The sequence below is a fragment of the Giraffa tippelskirchi genome, chromosome 7 (assembly GCF_054371585.1).
Source record: "Giraffa tippelskirchi isolate mGirTip1 chromosome 7, T2T-mGirTip1v1.2.pri, whole genome shotgun sequence".
NCBI classification, from domain to species: domain Eukaryota; kingdom Metazoa; phylum Chordata; class Mammalia; order Artiodactyla; family Giraffidae; genus Giraffa; species Giraffa tippelskirchi.
Genome location: NC_137281.1, coordinates 73,788,639 through 73,808,211, shown reverse-complemented (window position 1 = coordinate 73,808,211; position 19,573 = coordinate 73,788,639). Strand labels below are relative to the sequence as shown.

General features: G+C 37.2%; 1 protein-coding gene across 5 annotated transcripts in view; it reads right to left on the bottom strand.

The window, feature by feature from the left end:
- Positions 1-19,573, bottom strand: part of POLK (DNA polymerase kappa) — a 69,641-nt gene that overhangs the window by 25,204 nt on the left and 24,864 nt on the right. For 4 of the 5 annotated variants that reach the window (XM_081513923.1, XM_081513924.1, XM_081513925.1 and 1 more), the window contains exons 2-4: positions 15,866-16,029; positions 7,866-7,985; positions 978-1,130 (exon numbers count right to left, since the gene is read on the bottom strand). In XM_081513923.1, the coding sequence (XP_081370049.1) occupies positions 978-1,130; positions 7,866-7,985; positions 15,866-16,021 (429 nt within the window). In that variant the 5' untranslated portion in view covers positions 16,022-16,029. The remainder of the gene's footprint in view (positions 1-977; positions 1,131-7,865; positions 7,986-15,865; positions 16,030-19,573) is intronic. The other variant, XM_081513927.1, reaches the window with a different exon arrangement.

Below are 19,573 nucleotides of genomic sequence, written 5' to 3'. Positions count from 1 at the left end.
CCTCTTGATGAAAGTGAGAGAGGAGAGTGAAAAAGTTGGCTTAAAATTCAACATTAAGAAAATGAAGATCATGGCATCTGGTCTCATCACTTCATGGCAAATAGATGGGGAAACAGTGGAAACAGTGGCTGACTTTATTTTTCTGGGCTCCAAAATCATTGCAGATGGTGACTGTAGCCATGAAATTAAAAGATGCTTACTCCGTGGAAGAAAAGTTATGACCAACCTAGACAGCATATTAAAAAGCAGGGACATTACTTTGCCAACAAAGGTCTATCTAGTCAAGGCTGTGGTTTTTCCAGTAGTCATGTATGGATGTGAGAGTTGGACTATAAAGAAAGCTGAGCACCAAAAAATTGATGCTTTTGAACTGTGGTGTTGGAGAAGACTCTTGAGAATCCTTTGGACTGCAAGGAGATCCAGCCAGTCCATCCTAAAAGAGATCAGTCCTGAATATTCATTGGAAGGACTGATGCTGAAGCTGAAACTCCGATACTTTGGCCACCTTATGGGAAGAACTGACTCACTGGAAAAGCCCGATGCTAGGAAAGATTGAGAGCGGGAGGAGAAGGAGACGACAGAGGATGAGATGGTTGGATGGCATCACTGACTCAACAGACATGAGTTTGAGTAAACTCCAAGAGTTGGTGATGGACAGGGAGGCCTGGCGTGGTGCAGTCCATGGGGTTGCAAAGAGTCAGACACGACTGAGCAACTGAACTGAACTGATAACACTGGGGACATTATAAAACACTTCTTTGAATTTGTCTTCTTATCTGTCAAATGGAAATAAAAATTTGTACCTCAAGTGATGTTGAAACGATTCAGTAAGTGAATACCTATAAAACATCTAGAAAAATATTCTGATAGAACTGGTAGAACTTAATAAGGTCTCTTCCCTTCATGAACCAGTAAGGATTACTTGAATATGAATATGTCATGAAACTTCTTTTTTGTCTCCAATCTTACTTACTTACCAGCATACTCATTGATCCTACAGCAATGGGTTTATCCTTCAATTCTGGATTGTCCCTCATTTCTACAGCTGCATAGAAAGCATCCATGTCAATGTGCACTATGGTACTGTTCAGATCCCGGCTCTGTTCCAATTCCATTGCAAATCTGTCAACCTTAATTTTTAAAAAGTTAACATATTTTAGGAATATAATATTGAAATACAAGTAATCACAACACTAATCTTTTTTCCCCCACTCCACTTGTGGGATCTTAGTTCCCTGACCAGGGATTGAACCCAGGCCCACGGCAGTGAAAGCACCAAGTGCTAACTGCTAGACTGCCAGGGAAGTCCCAACACTAATCTTATTTTTAGTAGGTGTCTGTTTGTCTCTGTCCATCCATCTGGCCATCCACTCATCCACCCATTCCCATACCTATCTATGTATATATGATTACTGTTTATTAAGGCTGGTAATGGCTTTTATTTCCACGAACATAGGCAGTCTGTTCTCAAATATCATTCCCTACCAACTCTTTCATTTCTCAATACCCACAAGTACATAATAGGTACTTAATAAATATTTACTGAATGAAAAAGCATTCCAACTGCTTATATATCAAATGACTTTACTGCTTTATAAATTTGGAAAACTTACTGTAACTAAAAGCTTCTGTTTAGGTAAAATAAACAACTTCCATCTGACTCATAATATTAATGTCTTAAAATACTAAGAAAGGAAATGTACAATAAATGATTATACTTCTTTGGCATATGATGTTTATGTTGAATAGTACTGTACAACTGATTGTCTTAAGTCATGATGTAAACACTTCCTCTGTAGAATTGCTATTTTAAGGCTAAAATTTGATAATTGGTAGTCTATTAGAATCAAAATTGAAAATTTATTCTATAATTTATTTTTTCATGAAATTTCAACAATAACAGTGAGAAATCTTGATCTTTAAAGAATTTTGTTTCTTTAGAGAAAAACAGTTGGACTGGTAAGAAAGAAGAAAGAGAAATGAAAGAAATAACCAAAGTAGGGCAGTGAGAAAGGGCTTATGTAGCAAACACACCCATTCCCAAGTGTTCCGTTTTTGTGGCCTCTACTGTGCAGGCTGAAAAAGCTAAATATACAGTATTCTAGCTTCCTCTGCAGCTGAGGGTGGCTATGTGACCATTTTAATCTAGTAACATATAAGGAAGTCAGTAAAACCATTAAGTAAAATCATGAAGAGAAGAGAGAAGCTCCTGAATGAAACAGAATACATGAAGAGTGTGGAGATGCGTCTGGCACATGGTCCACATTTAACAAATGCAAGTTCAACTCATAAAAGGATCACTGGAAAACTTAACGAAGCAATAAAAAATTAAGAGAAAAGCAGCCAGAAATAAGCAAGTGGGGTGAGCTCTGAATGAAACGTGACAATCCCTAGGGTAGGTTTTCTAAAAGGTGGAGACTTTCAGGGGGTTATAATGGAGCCTTTTCCCCTTGTTTGACTTCAACCTTGTTTTCACTCTGCAGAAATTTTCTTTTCAAGGTCTTCTTTCTTAATGTTATAGTGACATTAGTTAACTCCTAGGTACAAGTTAAAACTGTAACTCCTTTATCCTCCAATTAAAAATCATTTTAGAAAAAGTAAAACCAAAAAACAAACAAACAAAAAAAACCCCTGAGAAAACAAACAAAAACCTGCAATTCCTCTTTTATAAACAATCACTCTGATTCATATTTGTCTCCAATAGCCACAGTGAGGCTTTCTAGAGGATCCAACCTTGTTTAGCCTGAAACTCACTGAATAACCTAGCTGCTCTGTGCCTTCTTCACGCTGTTCCTCTGCGCACAATGCCCTTTCTAGTTCTGACACCAACCCTTCAAGGTCGGCTCAGACATCCCTCAATCACAACTGGATCTCTGTCCTCCGTGCCACAGATTTCGATGTTGCCTTATTTGTTTTCTTGCTCTTATCATGGCACTTACCGTACTAGATTCTAAATTGTGAGTTCCATCAGGAGAAAGACCTTATCTGGTTTAAAATTTTTTCCTCATTGGGAGATTAAAAGGTACAAACTTCCAATTACAGAATAAATGAGTCATGAGAATGAAATGTACAACATGGGGAATAATATTATAAGGACTTTGTATGATGACAGATGGTAACTATAGACTTACCATGGTGATCATTTTGTAACATACAGAAATATCAAAACACTATGTTGTACACCTGAAACTAACACAGTGTTATAGGTCAACTGATCTACTTTAGTTAAAAGAAAAAAAGATGAATAAGATTTGGGGTCTAAGGTACAGTATGATGACTATAGCTAACAATACTCTACTGATACGTGAAAGTTATTTAGAATGTAAATCTTAAAGGTTAGCAACATGAAAATAAATAACGGCAACTATACATATAAATTCCTCATAAAAGAGAAAGGGAAGAGAGACTTATATACTCATTTATATTTATCAGTATAAATTTTATTCTTTTATATATGGACATGATTTAGCATTGAACAACATATATATATATATATATATACTTATTACACACATATAATTTATATATATCTCATTTAAAAAGAGAAAATAGTATTTGTAGAAAAAGTTTGGAGAAGGCAGATCTCATGCAGTGAGACGCTACATCTAATAAATAGAACTTTTTAACATTATTCCAATTTATCATCCAGATTTAAAATAACTATTTCTTCCAGTACTTCAATTTTAAAATAGAGAATAACATCCTGACATTAAAAAGATGTAAACAAATCATGGAGACTAGTAAAAACAAGGGTAGATTAACCCAGAAAATGTGCCTAAGAATTGAGTCGACTGAGTATAAGGGAGCAGCATCTGAAATATCTTAACCCGGAAACACTGAAAAGGAAGAAGACAAAAAATAGAAAGCAAGCCAGATGGGGGAAGAAAAAAAACCTCTCCTTAGACTCATAAGTTAATGCTCTGACAGTTTCTTCAACAATCTATTGTCTTTCTGTGCTTACAGCAAGTGTACAGTTGCCAAAAGGAAACCTCACCACTGAATGACTCACACATTCCACTTTCCTTTACTATCTCTCATTAGTCACCCTTGTCTGAACTCTTTTCTTCTACATCTACCAAATGCACACCACCACTGCTTTTTTCCAGTTTCATCTACTGAAATCCTCATTCATGGTTTCCTTCCCTCCATTTTTCCTTCCAAATGACTTCCAAGTCTGAGTATACAACATGTACCTAGTCCCTCTTGCTACAGTTCAGAGCCAGTGTGTCACAGTGGGTGAGGGCTTTGTTTGGGTCTCAGGCCTGCCTCTTACTAGTTAAATGATAGCGGGCAACTCAACCTCTCTCATTTTAACTTTATTTGTAAAAAGGGACTGGCGTGCTGCAGTCCATGGGGTCACAAAGAGTCGGACATGACTGAGTGACTGAATTGTACTAAACGAGAGACTAAATCAATTTCAAAAGATGGAAAGAATTAAAAGAGATACCCATGTAATGACTTATCTAGGGATATGGTAAGGGCTTAGTGACATTACCTATACTTTTTAAAGTAGAAATGACATTTGTTGATTATATTATACGTAATATGCAAAATGCTTATGTTAACTCACTTACTGGTCAAATCAATTGAGAGGAAACTTATTATCCCCATTTTATATATGAAGCTAAAGCTGAGGAAGATTATGTAATTTGCTCTAAGTCATAGAACTGGTAAATGTTAGAACTAAACTTAGAAATTAGGTTTCTCTAAAGCCTGTACTCTTTCCATTATATCATGATATTTCCCTAAAACAAGATTTTTTAAAAGTATTTAACACTGAAATAAGCTCAAACAGAGTTCTAGAGGCATATTTTATATCCATATTATATCTTATTTATATTTTTAAAATCATTTTTAAAAGATTATATTTAGGAGATTACTTCAGAAATATTGTTTTTCATTTTCTTAACTGACTATTTACCTAAAAATTGTGGAATAAATCTGAGTTCTCCAAATCAACCGTTAAAGTGGTCAAAATGCATTGATTTACTGAGTAGTTGCCATTTAATATAACATGGATGCTTATCTATTCAATTCATGAGCCCAAGTTACAATAAGATGATTTGACAGCTACAAAAATGATTATGCTTTTAAGAAGTTTAATGAGGATGGGATCGGGTAGGGATACTTAGGGAGGTTCTGAAGAAACATCAGGGGAGTTTATGCCTTCAGAGCTTACTTATTACATATAATAAAATCTACTATTTGGAAATTTCATTACTCTAAAACAGAAACACGTTTCCCATGAAAACCTCCCTGTTCTTTCAGACCTTCTAGCCTCCTTAGAGAAGGCAATGGCACCCCACTCCAGTACTCTTGCCTGGAAAATCCCATGGATGGAGGAGCCTGGTAGGCTACAGTCCATGGGGTCGCTAAGAGTAGGACACAACTGAGTGACTTCACTTTCACTTTTCCCTTTCATGCACTGGAGAAGGAAATGGCAACCCACTCCAGTGTTCTTGCCTGGAGAATCCCAGGGACGGTGGAGCCTGGTGGGCTGCCGTCTATGGGGTCGCAGAGTCGGACACGACTGAAGCGACTTAGCAGCAGCAGCCTCCTTAGGATTTCCTTAATCCCCTCCCACTTATATAACTTCTTTTAAAGGAAGCTCAAAAACTGAAACAATTTTACAATCAACAAAAAACACACTTCCTGCCATTTCCCTTGCAAAAGATGCCACAGAGCCTCCCATGGAATAGTCAACTAAAACCGTAACAAAACGTGAAGTTCTGCTACACAATGTAAGGGATTCTCTATTTCTTCAGATTATTAGCATATTTAAGGATATGAGCTTTAAAAGTAGTATAAACGGCAAGATGTTGCTATGCCACTCCCATGTATTACATCTTTAAAACTTTATTAAAGATATTTGTAGGCTATAAATCAAAAAGAGTTCCAGAAACTAAACTGCCTAAGGAGTAATATCAACTTAAAAACAATGTTACTTTGGACCAAATGGAATTTCTTTTTAACTTGATGAAATAATGCTTAATCTTGTATGAAAAAAACAATGGATGAAAAGATAATGTTTTCCTAAAGAAGAGTGGTGAAGGGGAATATGAAACTATATTATTATCATTCAATAAATAAAATTGCATGGTACATATTGGAAAAATCTTTACAAGTGACAGACAAACCAATATTTATTATATGATATGATCTATAAACAAGGAGAAATAAACTCTAGAAATGTGAGCAAAGAATATTGCTTTGGACTGCTAGTTGAACCCTGAAATCTACTCTTGTCCTTCCATAGTAATAGATTTTTAGCTGAGAATATGGCCACCCACTTAGAGAATATATTTTATAGCTTCTCTTGCACTTAGGTGTGGCCATGAAACTTAAATGTGAGCTAAGGTAACATGCATAACTTTTCTTTCACTTGCTTAATAGCAAATTACTTTCCTTCAATGAAGTTTTCTGCTTTTTCTTTCTTTCAATGTATAACAGAACCTGAGTCTCTAAATTACTATGGTGATCAGAACCACCAGAGCATATATAATGTGGGAAAACCTATAATGTGGGAAAGAAATAAACTTATTTGAACCATTATATTTTAGGGTCTCTTGTGCCAGTTACTTAGCCTATATCCTAACAGAATAAAGGACGCTATTCCCACAAGAGGGAAATACTGATGGCTGACTTATATGTGAAAAGACATTCTTTCTCTGTCGTAATCAAAGGAGGGCAAATTAAAACAACAATAATATTTTGGACATTGTATCAGCAAAAATTAAAAGACTGATAAAGTTGATAAAATTGAGTTTTACACAAGTATGTGAGGAAACCAGCATTTTTATGTTGAAAATGTAAAATGGTACAATCTTTGGTGAAAATCATAGTACAAGAGTGCAAAGATACATGAATATGAATGATCATCACGATGTTATGTACCTCCATAGACCGAGCTGGCACGAAACATTAAAAATGATGATTTGACAAATTATCTTTAGTCACGATAGCAGACTACTTAACATAGAAGATAAAAAAGTAGCTGTGCTCTACATGTCCAAAAAAAATGACATACTAGTTTGGTTAAGAAAACAAAATTTATAATATCTGAACTCCCATCATGAGAAGAATTTTATAGCATACTCAATTAATGTTATAATTTTATTGCTATGTTATAGCTTAAAGTACTTTGTAAAATTGAATCCAGTTTTGATAGAGGGTAAAACTCTCTAAATGTAAACTTTAGTTTTACTGCCTTGAGTTCTCAATCTACCACCTAATGCCTCATAGACTGGCTCTTCTCAAACTTTTCTACTGAAATAACTTGTAATACCACAGGAAATTGAGCATTTATTCCCCAAAGATGCCAAAGAAGCCAAACGACCCCAAATTTTTAGAAGTCTTGTGTTTTACCTTAAAAATTCATGTACATTTGGCATTCTACCATTTACATGACTTTTTGTTTTACTGTAACACAACTATGTTTCAAAGTACTTTAGAATTTAATTAGTTAACATGTTCCCCGAAATCTTTTTTGAAGAAGATGTCACATTTATCTTGGGGCCTTTTCCAGCTGCAGCATATGTATATAATAAAAAGAACAAAAGCTTTGGATTAAATCCTAGCTCTGGCAACTACCTGTCATATGAAGCTGGGCAAATCACTTAAGCTAACTAAGGATCCATTTACTCTCCTGTATGATGGAGGTGACAATGTTTAGGTGTGGGTCTTTATGTAAAAACACAGAGCAATTTTTTACAAAGTTGTATGCACATTTGTTAAATTTTTACGCTTTACAATGTAACAAACATTTACATTTCACCTTGTTTTCAGTTATAATTTGACCATGATGCATTTTAACTACCAATTATTATTCTACCAGCACCTACTATATTTAACAATTGAATTAATACCTGTAATTGTGCTTTCCTTAGCTGCTGGCTGGTAATTTGAGCTTTTTGTTGCATCATATTTTCAATTCGTTGGTTGACTTGCTTTTCTTTCTTGAGCTCATTTCCATAAAATCTGGACCCCTAAGTAGGAAAAGAATGCACAGCATAAGAGAAAGGCTGAAGGAAAGTATCACTGTGACCCTGATGGCTAAGAGTACAGACTCTAGAAAAAGAATGGCTTGAATTCAAAACTTACCTCCATTACTTACTAGCTCGGTGACCCTAAAGTTAATCTTATTATGCCTCAGGCTCCCTAATCTGTAAAATGAACTTATAGTTACCTGAATCACAAGATTGTTGTGAGGCGGTAAGCACAGAACAAACCCTCCAAGATGAGTACAGATCTGCATTTGGGAAATAAAAGCATATCCTAGGTGGGATCCTCCGGGCACATCCAAGGATTTAGTCAGCTGGGTCATCAATTATCTCCTTTACTTTCATTGAAAAATTATTGTAAAAAATTAACTAACAGAAACCTCAATTAAATACTCAGAGATCAGAAGAGGGAGCTCTGGCCCCCCTTCGATGATAGCAGAAAGCAACAAAAAGAACAAAGACTTTCCTGGCAACGACTCAGCCAATGAAAAGTCATGGCCTCTGTTTACTATATACCCTTGCCAACTTCCTTTTCTCCTCTTGGAAAGAGTTCTTCTCTTTATTTTTGCTGAGCACTTGCATATGGCTTACCATGGCTATAGTCCTTGAACTGCAATTTTCCTCTAATCGCAAACAAACCCATCATTTTTTTTAAATGGAGAAATAATTAGCAGTCTGTTTTAGGTAAACAGTACTTTTAATATTTAATATTAGCCATTAAGTAAAATGGAGAAAGTAACTTTTAGAAAATCATCTATCATTCCATCAGTGAACATACTATCTACCTATTTATAAGACTGATAGACATTGAGATCATTTTTACATTTTGGCTATCATGAAAAATGCTGCAATGAACAACTGTGTACACATTTTATGTGGTCACATGTTTTCATCCTCCTTGTATATGTACCCGGGAGTGGAATCTCTGTGTTACATGGCAACTCCCTACTTAACCTTTTGAGGAACTGCAAAACTGTTTTCCAAAATGGCAGAAGCATTTCACAAGTCTACCAGCAATGTATGAGGATACCAATTTCTCCATATCCTTGCAAAATCTGTTACTGTTTGTCTTTATTACAGCCATTCTAGGCTATAATACTATGAATGTATCTCAGTGTGGTTTGGGTTTTTGTTGTTGTTGTTGTTTTTTTTTAGCTACACCGGGTCTTCGTCGTGGCATGTGGGGGGCTTCTTTAGTTGTGGTACATGGGCTTCTATAGTTGGGTTTAGTTCCCCAACCAGGGATTGAAGTTGCATCCCCTGTATTAGAAGGTGGATTCTTTTTTTTAATTATTAATTTAATTGGAGGCTAATTACTTTACAATATTGTGGTGATTTTTGCCATACACTGACATCAATCAGCCACAGGTGTACATGTGTCCACCATCCTGAATTCCCTCCCACCTCCCTCCCCATCCCATCCCTCTGGGTTGTCCCAGTGCACTGGCTCTGAGTGCCCTGTTTCATGTATCAAACTTGGACTGGTCATCTATTTCACATATGGTCATATACATGTTTCAATGCCATTCTCTCAAATCATCCCACCCTCACCTTCTCCCAGAGTCCAAAAATCTGTTCTTTATATCTGTGTCTCTTTTGCTGTCTTGCATATAGGGTCATAGTTACCATCTTTCTAAATTCCATATATATGCGCTAATCTACTGTATTGGTGTTTTTCTTTCTGACTTACTTCACTCTGTATAATAGGCTCCAGTTTAATCTACCTCATTAGAACTGACTCAAATGTGTTCTTTTTAATAGCTGAGTAATATTCCATTACCTAGAGCCAGACATCCTGGAATGTGAAGTCAACTGGGCCTTAGAAAGCATCACTATGAACAAAGCTAGTGGAGGTGATGGAATTCCAGTTGAGCTATTTCAAATCCTCAAAGGTGATGCAGTGAAAGTGCTGCACTCGATATGCCAGCAAATTTGGAAAACTCAGCAGTGGCCACAGGACTGGAAGAGGTCAGTCTTCATTCCAATCCCAAAGAAAGGCAATGCCAAAGAAGGCTCAAACTACTGCACAATTGCACTTATCTCACATGCTAGTAAAGTAATGCTCAAAATTCTCCAAGCCAGGCTTCAGAAATACGTGAACCATGAACTTCCAGATGTTCAAGCTGGTTTTAGAAAAGGCAGAGGAACCAGAGATCAAATTGCCAACATCCGCTGGATCATTGAAAAAGCAAGAGAGTTCCAGAAAAACATCTATTTCTGCTTTATTGACTATGCCAAAGCCTTTGACTGTGTGGATCACAATAAACTGTGGAAAATTCTGAAAGAGATGGGAATACCAGACCATTTGACCTGTCTGTTGAGAAACCTATATGCAGGTCAGGAAGCAACAGTTAGAACTGGACATGCAACAACAGACTGGTTCCAAATAGGAAAAGGAGTACGTCAAGGCTGTATATTGTCAGCCTGCTTATTTAACTTATATGCAGAGTACATCATGAGAAACGCTGGGCTGGAAGAAACACAAGTTGGAATCAAGATTGCTGGGAGAAATATCAATAACCTCAGATATGCGGATGACACCACCCTTATGGCAGAAAGTGAAGAAGAACTAAAGAGCCTCTTGATGAAGGTGAAAGAGGAGAGTGAAAAAGTTGGCTTAAAGCTCAACGTTCAGAAAACTAAGATCATGGCATCTGGTCCCATCACTTCATGGGAAATAGATGGAGAAACAGTGGAAACAGTGTCAGACTTTATTTTTTTTGGCTCCAGAATCACTGCTGATGGTGACTGCAGCCATGAAATTAAAAGACGCTTACTCCTTGGAAGGAAGGTTATGGCCAACCTAGATAGCATATTGAAAAGCAGAGACATTACTTTGCCAACAAAAGTCCGTCTAGTCAAGGCTGTGGTTTTTCCAGTGGTCATGTATGGATGTGAGAGTTGGATGGTGAAGAAAGCTGAGCACCACAGAATTGATGCTTTTGAACTGTGGTGTTGGAGAAGACTCTTGAGAGTCCCTTGGACTGCAAGGAGATCCAATCAATTCATCCTAAAAGAGATCAATCCTGGGTGTTCATTGGAAGTTCTGATGTTGAAGCTGAAACTCCAGTACTTTGGCCACCTCATGCGAAGGGTTAACTCATTGGAAAAGACCCTACTGCTGGGTAGGATTGGGGGCGGGAGGAGAAGGGGATGACAGAGGATGAGATGGTTGGATGGCATCACCGACTCGATGGACATGGGTTTGGGTAGACTCCGGGAGTTGGTGATGGACAGAGAGGCCTGGCGTGCTGTAATTCATGGGGTCGCCAAGAGTCGGACACGACTGAGCGACTGAACTGAACTGAACTGAATATTCCATTATGTATACGTACTACAACCTTCTTATCCATTCATCTGCCAATGAACATCTAGGATGCTTCCATGTCCTGGCTATTGTAAACAGTGCTGCGATGAACATTGGGGTACACGTGTCTCTTTCAATTCTGGTTTCCTTGGTGTGTATGCCCAGCAGTGGGATTGCTGGATCATATGGCAGTTCTATTTCTAGTTTTTTAAGGAATCTCTACCCTGTTCTCCATAGTGGCTGTACTAGTTTGCATCCCCACCAACAGTGTAAGAGGATTCCTTTTTCTCCACACCCTCTCCAGCATTTATTGTTTGTAGACTTTTTGACAGTAGCCATTCTGACCAGTGTGAGATGGTACCTCATCGTGGTTTTGATTTGCATTTCTCTGACAATGAGTGATGTTGAACATCTTCTCATGTGTTTGTTAGCCATCTGCATGTCTTCTCTGGAGAAATGTCTGTTTAGTTCTTTGGCCCATTTTTTTGATTGGGTCTTTATCTTTCTGGTATTGAGCTGTATGAGCTGCTTGTATATTTTTGAGATTAATTCTTTGTCTGTTGCTTTGTTTGCTATTATTTTCTCCCATTCTGAAGGTTGTCTTTTCACCTTGCTTATAGTTCCCTTCATTGTGCAAAAGCTTTTAAGTTTAGTTAGCTCCCATTTGTCTATTTTTGTTTTTATTTCCATTACTCTGAGAGGTGGGTCATAGAGGATCTTGCTGTGATTTATGTCAGAGAGTGTTTTGCCTATGTCTTCCCCTAGGAGTTTTATAGTTTCTGGCCTTATGTTATATCTATATCTTATATCTTTAATCCATTTTGAGTTTATTTTTGTGTAGGTGTTAGAAAGTGTTCTAGTTTCATTCTTTCATTCTTTTACAGGTGGTTGACCAGTTTTCCCAGCACCACTTGTTCAAGAGATTGTCTTTTCTCCATTGTATATTTTTTCCTCCTTTATCAAAGATAAGGTGTCCATAGGTGCATGGGTTTATCTCTGGGCTTTCTATTTTGTTCCATTGATCTATATTTCTGTCTTTGTGCCAGTACCATAATGTCTTGATGACTGTAACTTTGTAGTGTAGTCTGAAGTCAGGCAGGTTGATTCCTCCAGTTCTATTCTTCTTTCTCAGGACTGCTTTGTCTATTTGAGGTTTTTTGTATTTCCATACAATTTGTGCAATTATTTGTTCTAGTTCTGTGAAAAATACCGTTGGTAGCTTGATAGGGATTGCATTGAATCTGTAGACTACTTTAGGTAGTATACTCATTTTCACTATATTGATTCTTCCAAGCCATGAACATGGTAATATTTCTCCATTTATTTCTGTCATCTTTGATTTCTTTCATCAGTGTTTTATAGTTTTCTATATATAGGTCTTTTGTTTCTTTAGGTAGATTTACTCCTAAGCATTTTATTCTTTTCATTGCAATGGTGAGTGAGATTGTTTTCTTCATTTCTCTTTCTGTTTTCTGATTGTTAGTGTACAGGAATGCAAGGGATTTCTGTGTGTTAATTTTATATCCTGAAACTTTACTATATTCACTGATTAGCCTAGTAATTTTCTGGTGGTGTCTTTAGGGTATTCTATGTAGAGGATCATGTCATCTGCAAACAGAGTTTTTCTTCTTCTTTTCCAATCTGGATTTCTTTTATTTCTTTTTCTTCACTGATTGCTGTGGCTAAAACTTCCAAAACAATGTTGAATGGTAGTGGTAAGAGTGGGCACTCTTGTCTTGTTTCTGACTTTAGGTGAAATGCTTTCAATTTTTCACCTTTGAGGATAGTGCTTGCTGTGGGTTTATCATATATGGCTTTTATTATGTTGAGGTGTTCATTGCTCAGCTGGTGAAGAGTCTGCCTGCAATGCAGGAGATCTGGGTTTGATTCCTGGGTCAGGAAGATCCCCTGGAGAAGGAAATGGCAACCCACTCCAGTATTCTTGCCCAGAGAATCCCATGGAGCCTGGCAGGCTAAAGTCTATGGAGTTGCAAGAGTCAGACATGACTGAGCGACTAAGCACACTGCACACATGTTCCTTCTATGCCTGCTTTCTGAAGAGTTTTTATCATAAATGGATGTTGAATTTTGCCAAAGGCTTTCTCTGCATCTATTGAGATAGTCATATGGTTTTCATCTTTCAATTTGTTAATGTGGTGTATCACAATGATTGATTTGTGAATATCGAAGAATCCTTGCACCTCTGGGATAAAGCCCACTAGGTCATGATGTATGATTTTTTTAATATGTTGTTGGATTCTGTTTGCTAGAATTTTGTTAAGGATTTTTGCATCTATGTTCATCAGTGATATTGGCCTGTAGTTTTCTTTTTTTGTGGCATCTTTGTCTGGTTTTGGTATTAGGGTGATGGTGGCCTCACAGAATGAGTTTGGCAGTTTACCTTCCTCTGCAATTTTCTGGAAGAGTTTGAGTAGGATAGGTGTTAGCTCTTCTCTAAATTTTTGGTAGAATTCAGCTGTGAAGCCATCTGGTCCTGGGCTTTTGTTTGCTGGAAGATTTCTGATTACAGTTTCGACTGTGCTTGTGATGGGTCTGTTAAGATTTTCTATTTCTTCCTGGTTCAGTTTTGGAAAGTTATACTTTTCTAAGAATTTGTCCATTTCTTCCAAGTTGTCCATTTTATTGGCATATAGTTGCTGATAGTAGTCTCTTACGATCCTTTGTATTTCTGTGTTGTATGTTGTGATCTCTCCATTTTAATTTCTAATTTTGTTGATTTGATTCTTCTCCCTTTTTTTCCTGATGAGTCTGGCTAATGATTTGTCTATTTTATTTATCTTCTCAAAGAACCAGCTTTTAGTTTTGTTGATTTTTGCTATAGTCTCCTTTGCTTCTTTTTCATTTATTTCTGCTCTAATTTTTATGATTTCTTTCCTTCTACGAACCCTGGGGTTCTTCATTTCTTCTTTTTCTCGTTGCTTTAGGTATAAAGTTAGATTATTTATTTGATTTTTTCTCTTGTTTCTTGAGGTATGCTTGTATTGCTATGAACCTTCCTCTTAGCACTGCTTTTACTACATCGAATAGGTTTGGGTTGCTGTGTTTTCATTTTCATTTGTTTCTACGCATATTTTTATTTCTTTTTTGATTTTTTCAGTGATTTGTTGGTTATTCAGAAGCGTGTTGTTTAGCCTCCATATGTTTGTATTTTTAATAGTTTTTTTCCTGTAGTTGACATCTAATCCTACTGCACTGTGATCAGAAAAGATGCCTGAAATGCTTTCAGTTTTTTTGAATTTACCAAGGCTAGATTTACGGCCCAGGATATGATCTAACCTGGAGAATTTTCTGTGTGCACTTGAGAAAAAGGTGAAATTCATTGTTTTGGGGTGAAATGTCCTATAGATATCAATTAGGTCTAACTGATCCATTGTATCATTTAAAGTTTGTATTTCCTTGCTAATTTTCCGTTTGGTTGATCTATCCATAGGTGTGAGTGGGGTATTAAAGTCTCCCACTATTATTGTGTTACTGTTAATTTCCCCTTCCATACTTGTTAGCATTTGTGGAAGGAGGATTCTTAACCACTGAACCACAAGGGAAGTCCCTCATTGTGGTTTTAATTTGCTTTTTCCTAATGACTAATGTTGAACATCTTCTCATGAGCCATTCTTATATCTTCCTTAGTAAAGTGTCTATTTATATGTTTTACACATTTTTTTATTGGGCTGTCTTCTCATTAACGAGCTGTAAGAATAATTCATATTTTCAGGATGTAAGTCCTTTAACAGATGTGTGTTTTGCAAATAGATATTTTACCCTACTATGTTGCTTATCTTTGTATTTCTAATGGTATCTTACAAACATTTTGAAATTTGATGAGAAATATAAGTTAATGCTACACTGCATTACCGTAGACTGGCAAATCCAAAAGTACAGTAACACACTGTGTTGGTACGGTTTCAATACACTCTTGTATATTGGCAGTGGACGTGTAAATTGATACAATTACTATGGAGGGCAATTGAGCAACTCATTGAAAACGACACACGTATATATCCTTTCAAGCTATCTGTATTTGGTTCAGTGAATCTCTCCTTTAGTTATATTTGCACATATGTAAAGTTATGAAATACAAGGTTATTCACTGTAGTATTATGTGTAAAGATGAAAGACCAGAAATGACTTATACGTTCATTAACAAAGATTCTGGCTAGTTCAACAGATTATAGTATATCCACCTATGCAGGCATAAAAAAGAGGGAAGATCTTTACTTATACAGAAAGACTTCCAAGATACAACTGAAACAAAAACAAAAAAACCCACAATTGTGGTATTCTCCTCTTGGGGTGGGAAAGAAGGGCTGAAAAAGAAGATATACATTATTTTGCTTTAAGAAGCGTACTATGTGCATGTTAAGTGCCAAGCAGAATGCAAAAGCATTAGCAGAGAAGGGAGATTATTCTACATGCATTGGAGCTTAACAATTTTACATATTAAAATACTTAAAATGTTATTTAAAACTAATTAATTTTCTTTTAAAAAAAAGTAAAAAGGTTACTAAGTTAAAGATATTCAAAGAAAAAAGAAACATACCTTTGTGGCCTCCATTATAATTTTGTTAATTTTCTCTTTATCTAATCCTTCCATTCCAGCTTTATTATCATTAAGTCCCATCCTAAGCAGAAGATCGTCTTTGTAATTGTCACTCTTCTCCTTTGTGCTGTCACTCTTCTCCTTTGTGCTATCCATGGTGTAAACTTGAAGAAAAGAAAAAAAGTGAATGGTAAAATGGCTCTTTTTATTATCTGAAAAAGCCTACAAAATAAACATGTTTCTCAAAGCATTCATGGAGGGCAAGGGTTTAGAAGAGGGGTGTCATTTTAAAATGACATAGAAATCAGCAAAACAAAAATGACAGTTAAGATTTTTTTGGGTACTGAGAAATAATTAGTACTCAGATTTTAAAATTATTATCCCAAAATTTATTGTCTTGGAGGGAAGAAAGGGATTAACATTTCCTACCAACTCTGTGCCAGCCGGTTACTAAGCATGGTGCTTTATACTTGAATTTCACACATCAGCCCTGGAAGGTAGATATTATTACCCCAATATAAAGAAAAAAGAATCCTGAGTTATGGAACATGCCTACTGACAGAGATTTGATAAGTGACAACACTTATGTCCAAAGTTCATGTTTTTTCCCTATTTAATGCACTGTATGGTCTTCCCTGGTGGCTCAGACAGTAAAGAATCCACCTGCAGTGTGAGAGAACTGGGTTCAATCCCAGGGTTGGGGAGATCCCCTGGAGGAGAGCATTACTGGAGCAATACCCACTCCAGTATTCCCGCCTGGAGAATCCCCAGGGACAGAGGAGCCTGGTGGGCTACAGTCCACGGGGTCGCAAAGAGTCAGACACAACTGAGCGACTATAATCACTGCACAGCACAATGCACCGTATAAGAAATAAATACAAAATAACACTTTTCGTGCCAAATGTAAGTTCAATAGCACTTATTACCTACTGTCTGCAGAGTTCCATTCTTAAATCAGTGAAAAAATACAGGAAAAAAAAAATCTCTGCCCTTGCAGGAAATCATTACACTTTGCAATGTCATGTCACTTCTGAGGTTAATTTCAAATAATAATTCTTTAGGATCTTAATATAACTCTTTATAATTTACCTTCACATACATTAGCTTTTAAAAACAATTAAAACAACCACAGAAAATAGATTTGCTCATTCTCATGTTAGGGAGAAAGAAATTTGAATTTCAGGAAGGTTAAATGAATTGCCCACCATGACTCTGATAAAAAGCAAAAGATCTAGGATTTCACTCCAAGTCTTCTTACTCCAGATCTAAAGCAGCTACCATGACATCACAGCTGCCTCCAGTTTGGGGCTCTTCTACCCTGGAGGCTCAGACTGTAAAGAATCTGCCTGCAATGCAGGAGACTCAGGTTTGATCCCTGGGTTGGGACTACAGTCCATGGGGTCGCAAAGAGTTGGACATGACTGAGCAACTAACACTTTCACTTTTTCACATACTACAAATAAATGGCTAGGTGAATAGCTGCCATGAATCTACAACAAATCATGACCATAATTTCTCATTTGGATGATTTACAGCAGGCTCATTTATTCTACTCTGCCTTGAGGACCTTCTCTCCCCATTAACCCCCTCCTCTCCCCTTCCCTTTTTTTCTATTTTAACATCACCATACATAGTTACAAATGTTTTCCTTGTGATGAGAACTTTTAAGATCCATTCTCTTAGCAATTCTCAACAATACAATATCGTATTAACTATAGTCACCATGTTGTGCATTACATTTGCATGATTTATTTTATAATTGAAAGTTTATACATTTTGACTCCCTTTACTTATTTCCCCCACCCCCTACCTCTCACCCCTTCACTCCACTCCCCATCACTGCCACTGGCAACCATCAATCTGTTCTCTGTGAGTTTTCTGTTTTCAGTTTTAGATCCCACATGTAAATGAGATTATACAGTATTTTTCTCTGATTTATTTCCCTTAGCATAATGCCCTTAAGAGGACCTTTTCTTGAGAGCTGCTTTCATTTTTAGTACGACCAAAGAAAAAAGTAAATTATAAAATGAAATTTGAATACTGTGATTATTAGCGACGGTTCCATTAGGAAAAAAATAAATTAAACCTGTATATTACAATAGTTATCAAACTTTGCTACACCTTACATCCACCGTAGAGATCTTAAAACCCTTGATGCCCAGCTTGTATGCCATACCAAGTAGGTCAGAAAGTCTAGGAGCAGAAGTCAGATATAAATATTTTTAAGAGATGCCCAGATAATTCCAGTGTGCCGTGAAGTATAGGAACCATTGGTAACTAGGGGAATACAGGTTGATTTTGTTACCCTTTGAATATTCTTCTCTTCAGCTTTCACATTCAGCCTAATATTATCCTATATTTTGCCTTATGATTTAGTAATCCAATAGTCTCATTTTCTAGTAAAACAGGTGAATGTAATTCATTCATAATTTTCCCAAACCAACACTACTGAAGAATGAAGAGGCTAAATGCAGACAGCCTACTTTTAAGCTGCCTTTTCCTTTAAATGGTGAAATGTATGAAAGGAAAAGAAACAATTATTGAATGCCTACTACTTCCCATATAGTATATTACTTAGTCCCCAAACTCTTGAGAATTGATTTTAGTCCTTAATTGGTGAGAAGAACTGGCCTACAAGCAATATTGGTGCCAGGCAAAGTCGTGAGACACATAGTTTTCAGTTACCTTGCTGCCTTGTTGATGCCCCATTGCCAGGCAACACATATCCAGTTTCATGGGCACAGATTTACTTTCATCTGCATGCTAATGACTTCTAAGTTTACAGCTCTAGTCCAAATGCCTGCCTGACATCTCAAATTTAACAAGTCCAAAATGGACCTTCTCATCTGCCTCCATCCCCCAAACCAGCTCAATTTTCAGCCTTCCTCATCTCAGCTGCTGCTGCTGCTGCTGCTAAGTCGCTTCAGTCGTGTCCAACTCTGTGCGACCCCATAGATGGCAGCCTACCAGGCTCTTGCGTCCTTGGGATTCTCCAGGCAAGAACACTGGAGTGGGTTGCCATTTCCTTCTCCATCTCAGCTGAGGGCAACTCTAATCCCTTCCAATCGATCATGCAAAACACCTTGCAGTCATTCTTGACTCTCCTCTCTCTCATACACCTCGCATCCAAATGGTTAGGAAATCTTGTTGGCTCTACTTTCAAAGTGTACTAGGAACGTAACATTCTCTTACTATTTTCACACTAGTCTGAACCACTATTATTTTTTTCCTGGATTATTGCAATAGCCTCTTAAATCATCTCTGTTCCTGCCCTTGCCCTCCTATGCTGCTGCTGTTGCTGCTAAGTCGCTTTAGTCATGTCCGACTCTGTGCGACCCCACAGACGGCAGCCCACCAGGCTCCCCCATCCCTGGGATTCTCCAGGCAAGAACACTGGAGTGGGTTGCCATTTCCTTCTCCAATGCATGAAAGGGAAAAGTGAAAGTGAAGTCCTATAGTCAATTATCAACACAGTAGCCAAACTGATTCTTCTAACCATGAGTTAGGTCACATCACTCCTCTGCTAAAAACTGTATAACTGTCCCACTCTAGAATAAAACCCCAAATCTTTACAGAATCTGTATCACTCTTACCTGTTACCTGTCTACCTTCATACCTAATGTTCTCCCCTGCTTGCTCACTGCTGTCCAACTTTGCTGTTCTCAAATCTGCGAGGCACTCTGACCTTGAGGCCTTTTGCACCGACCG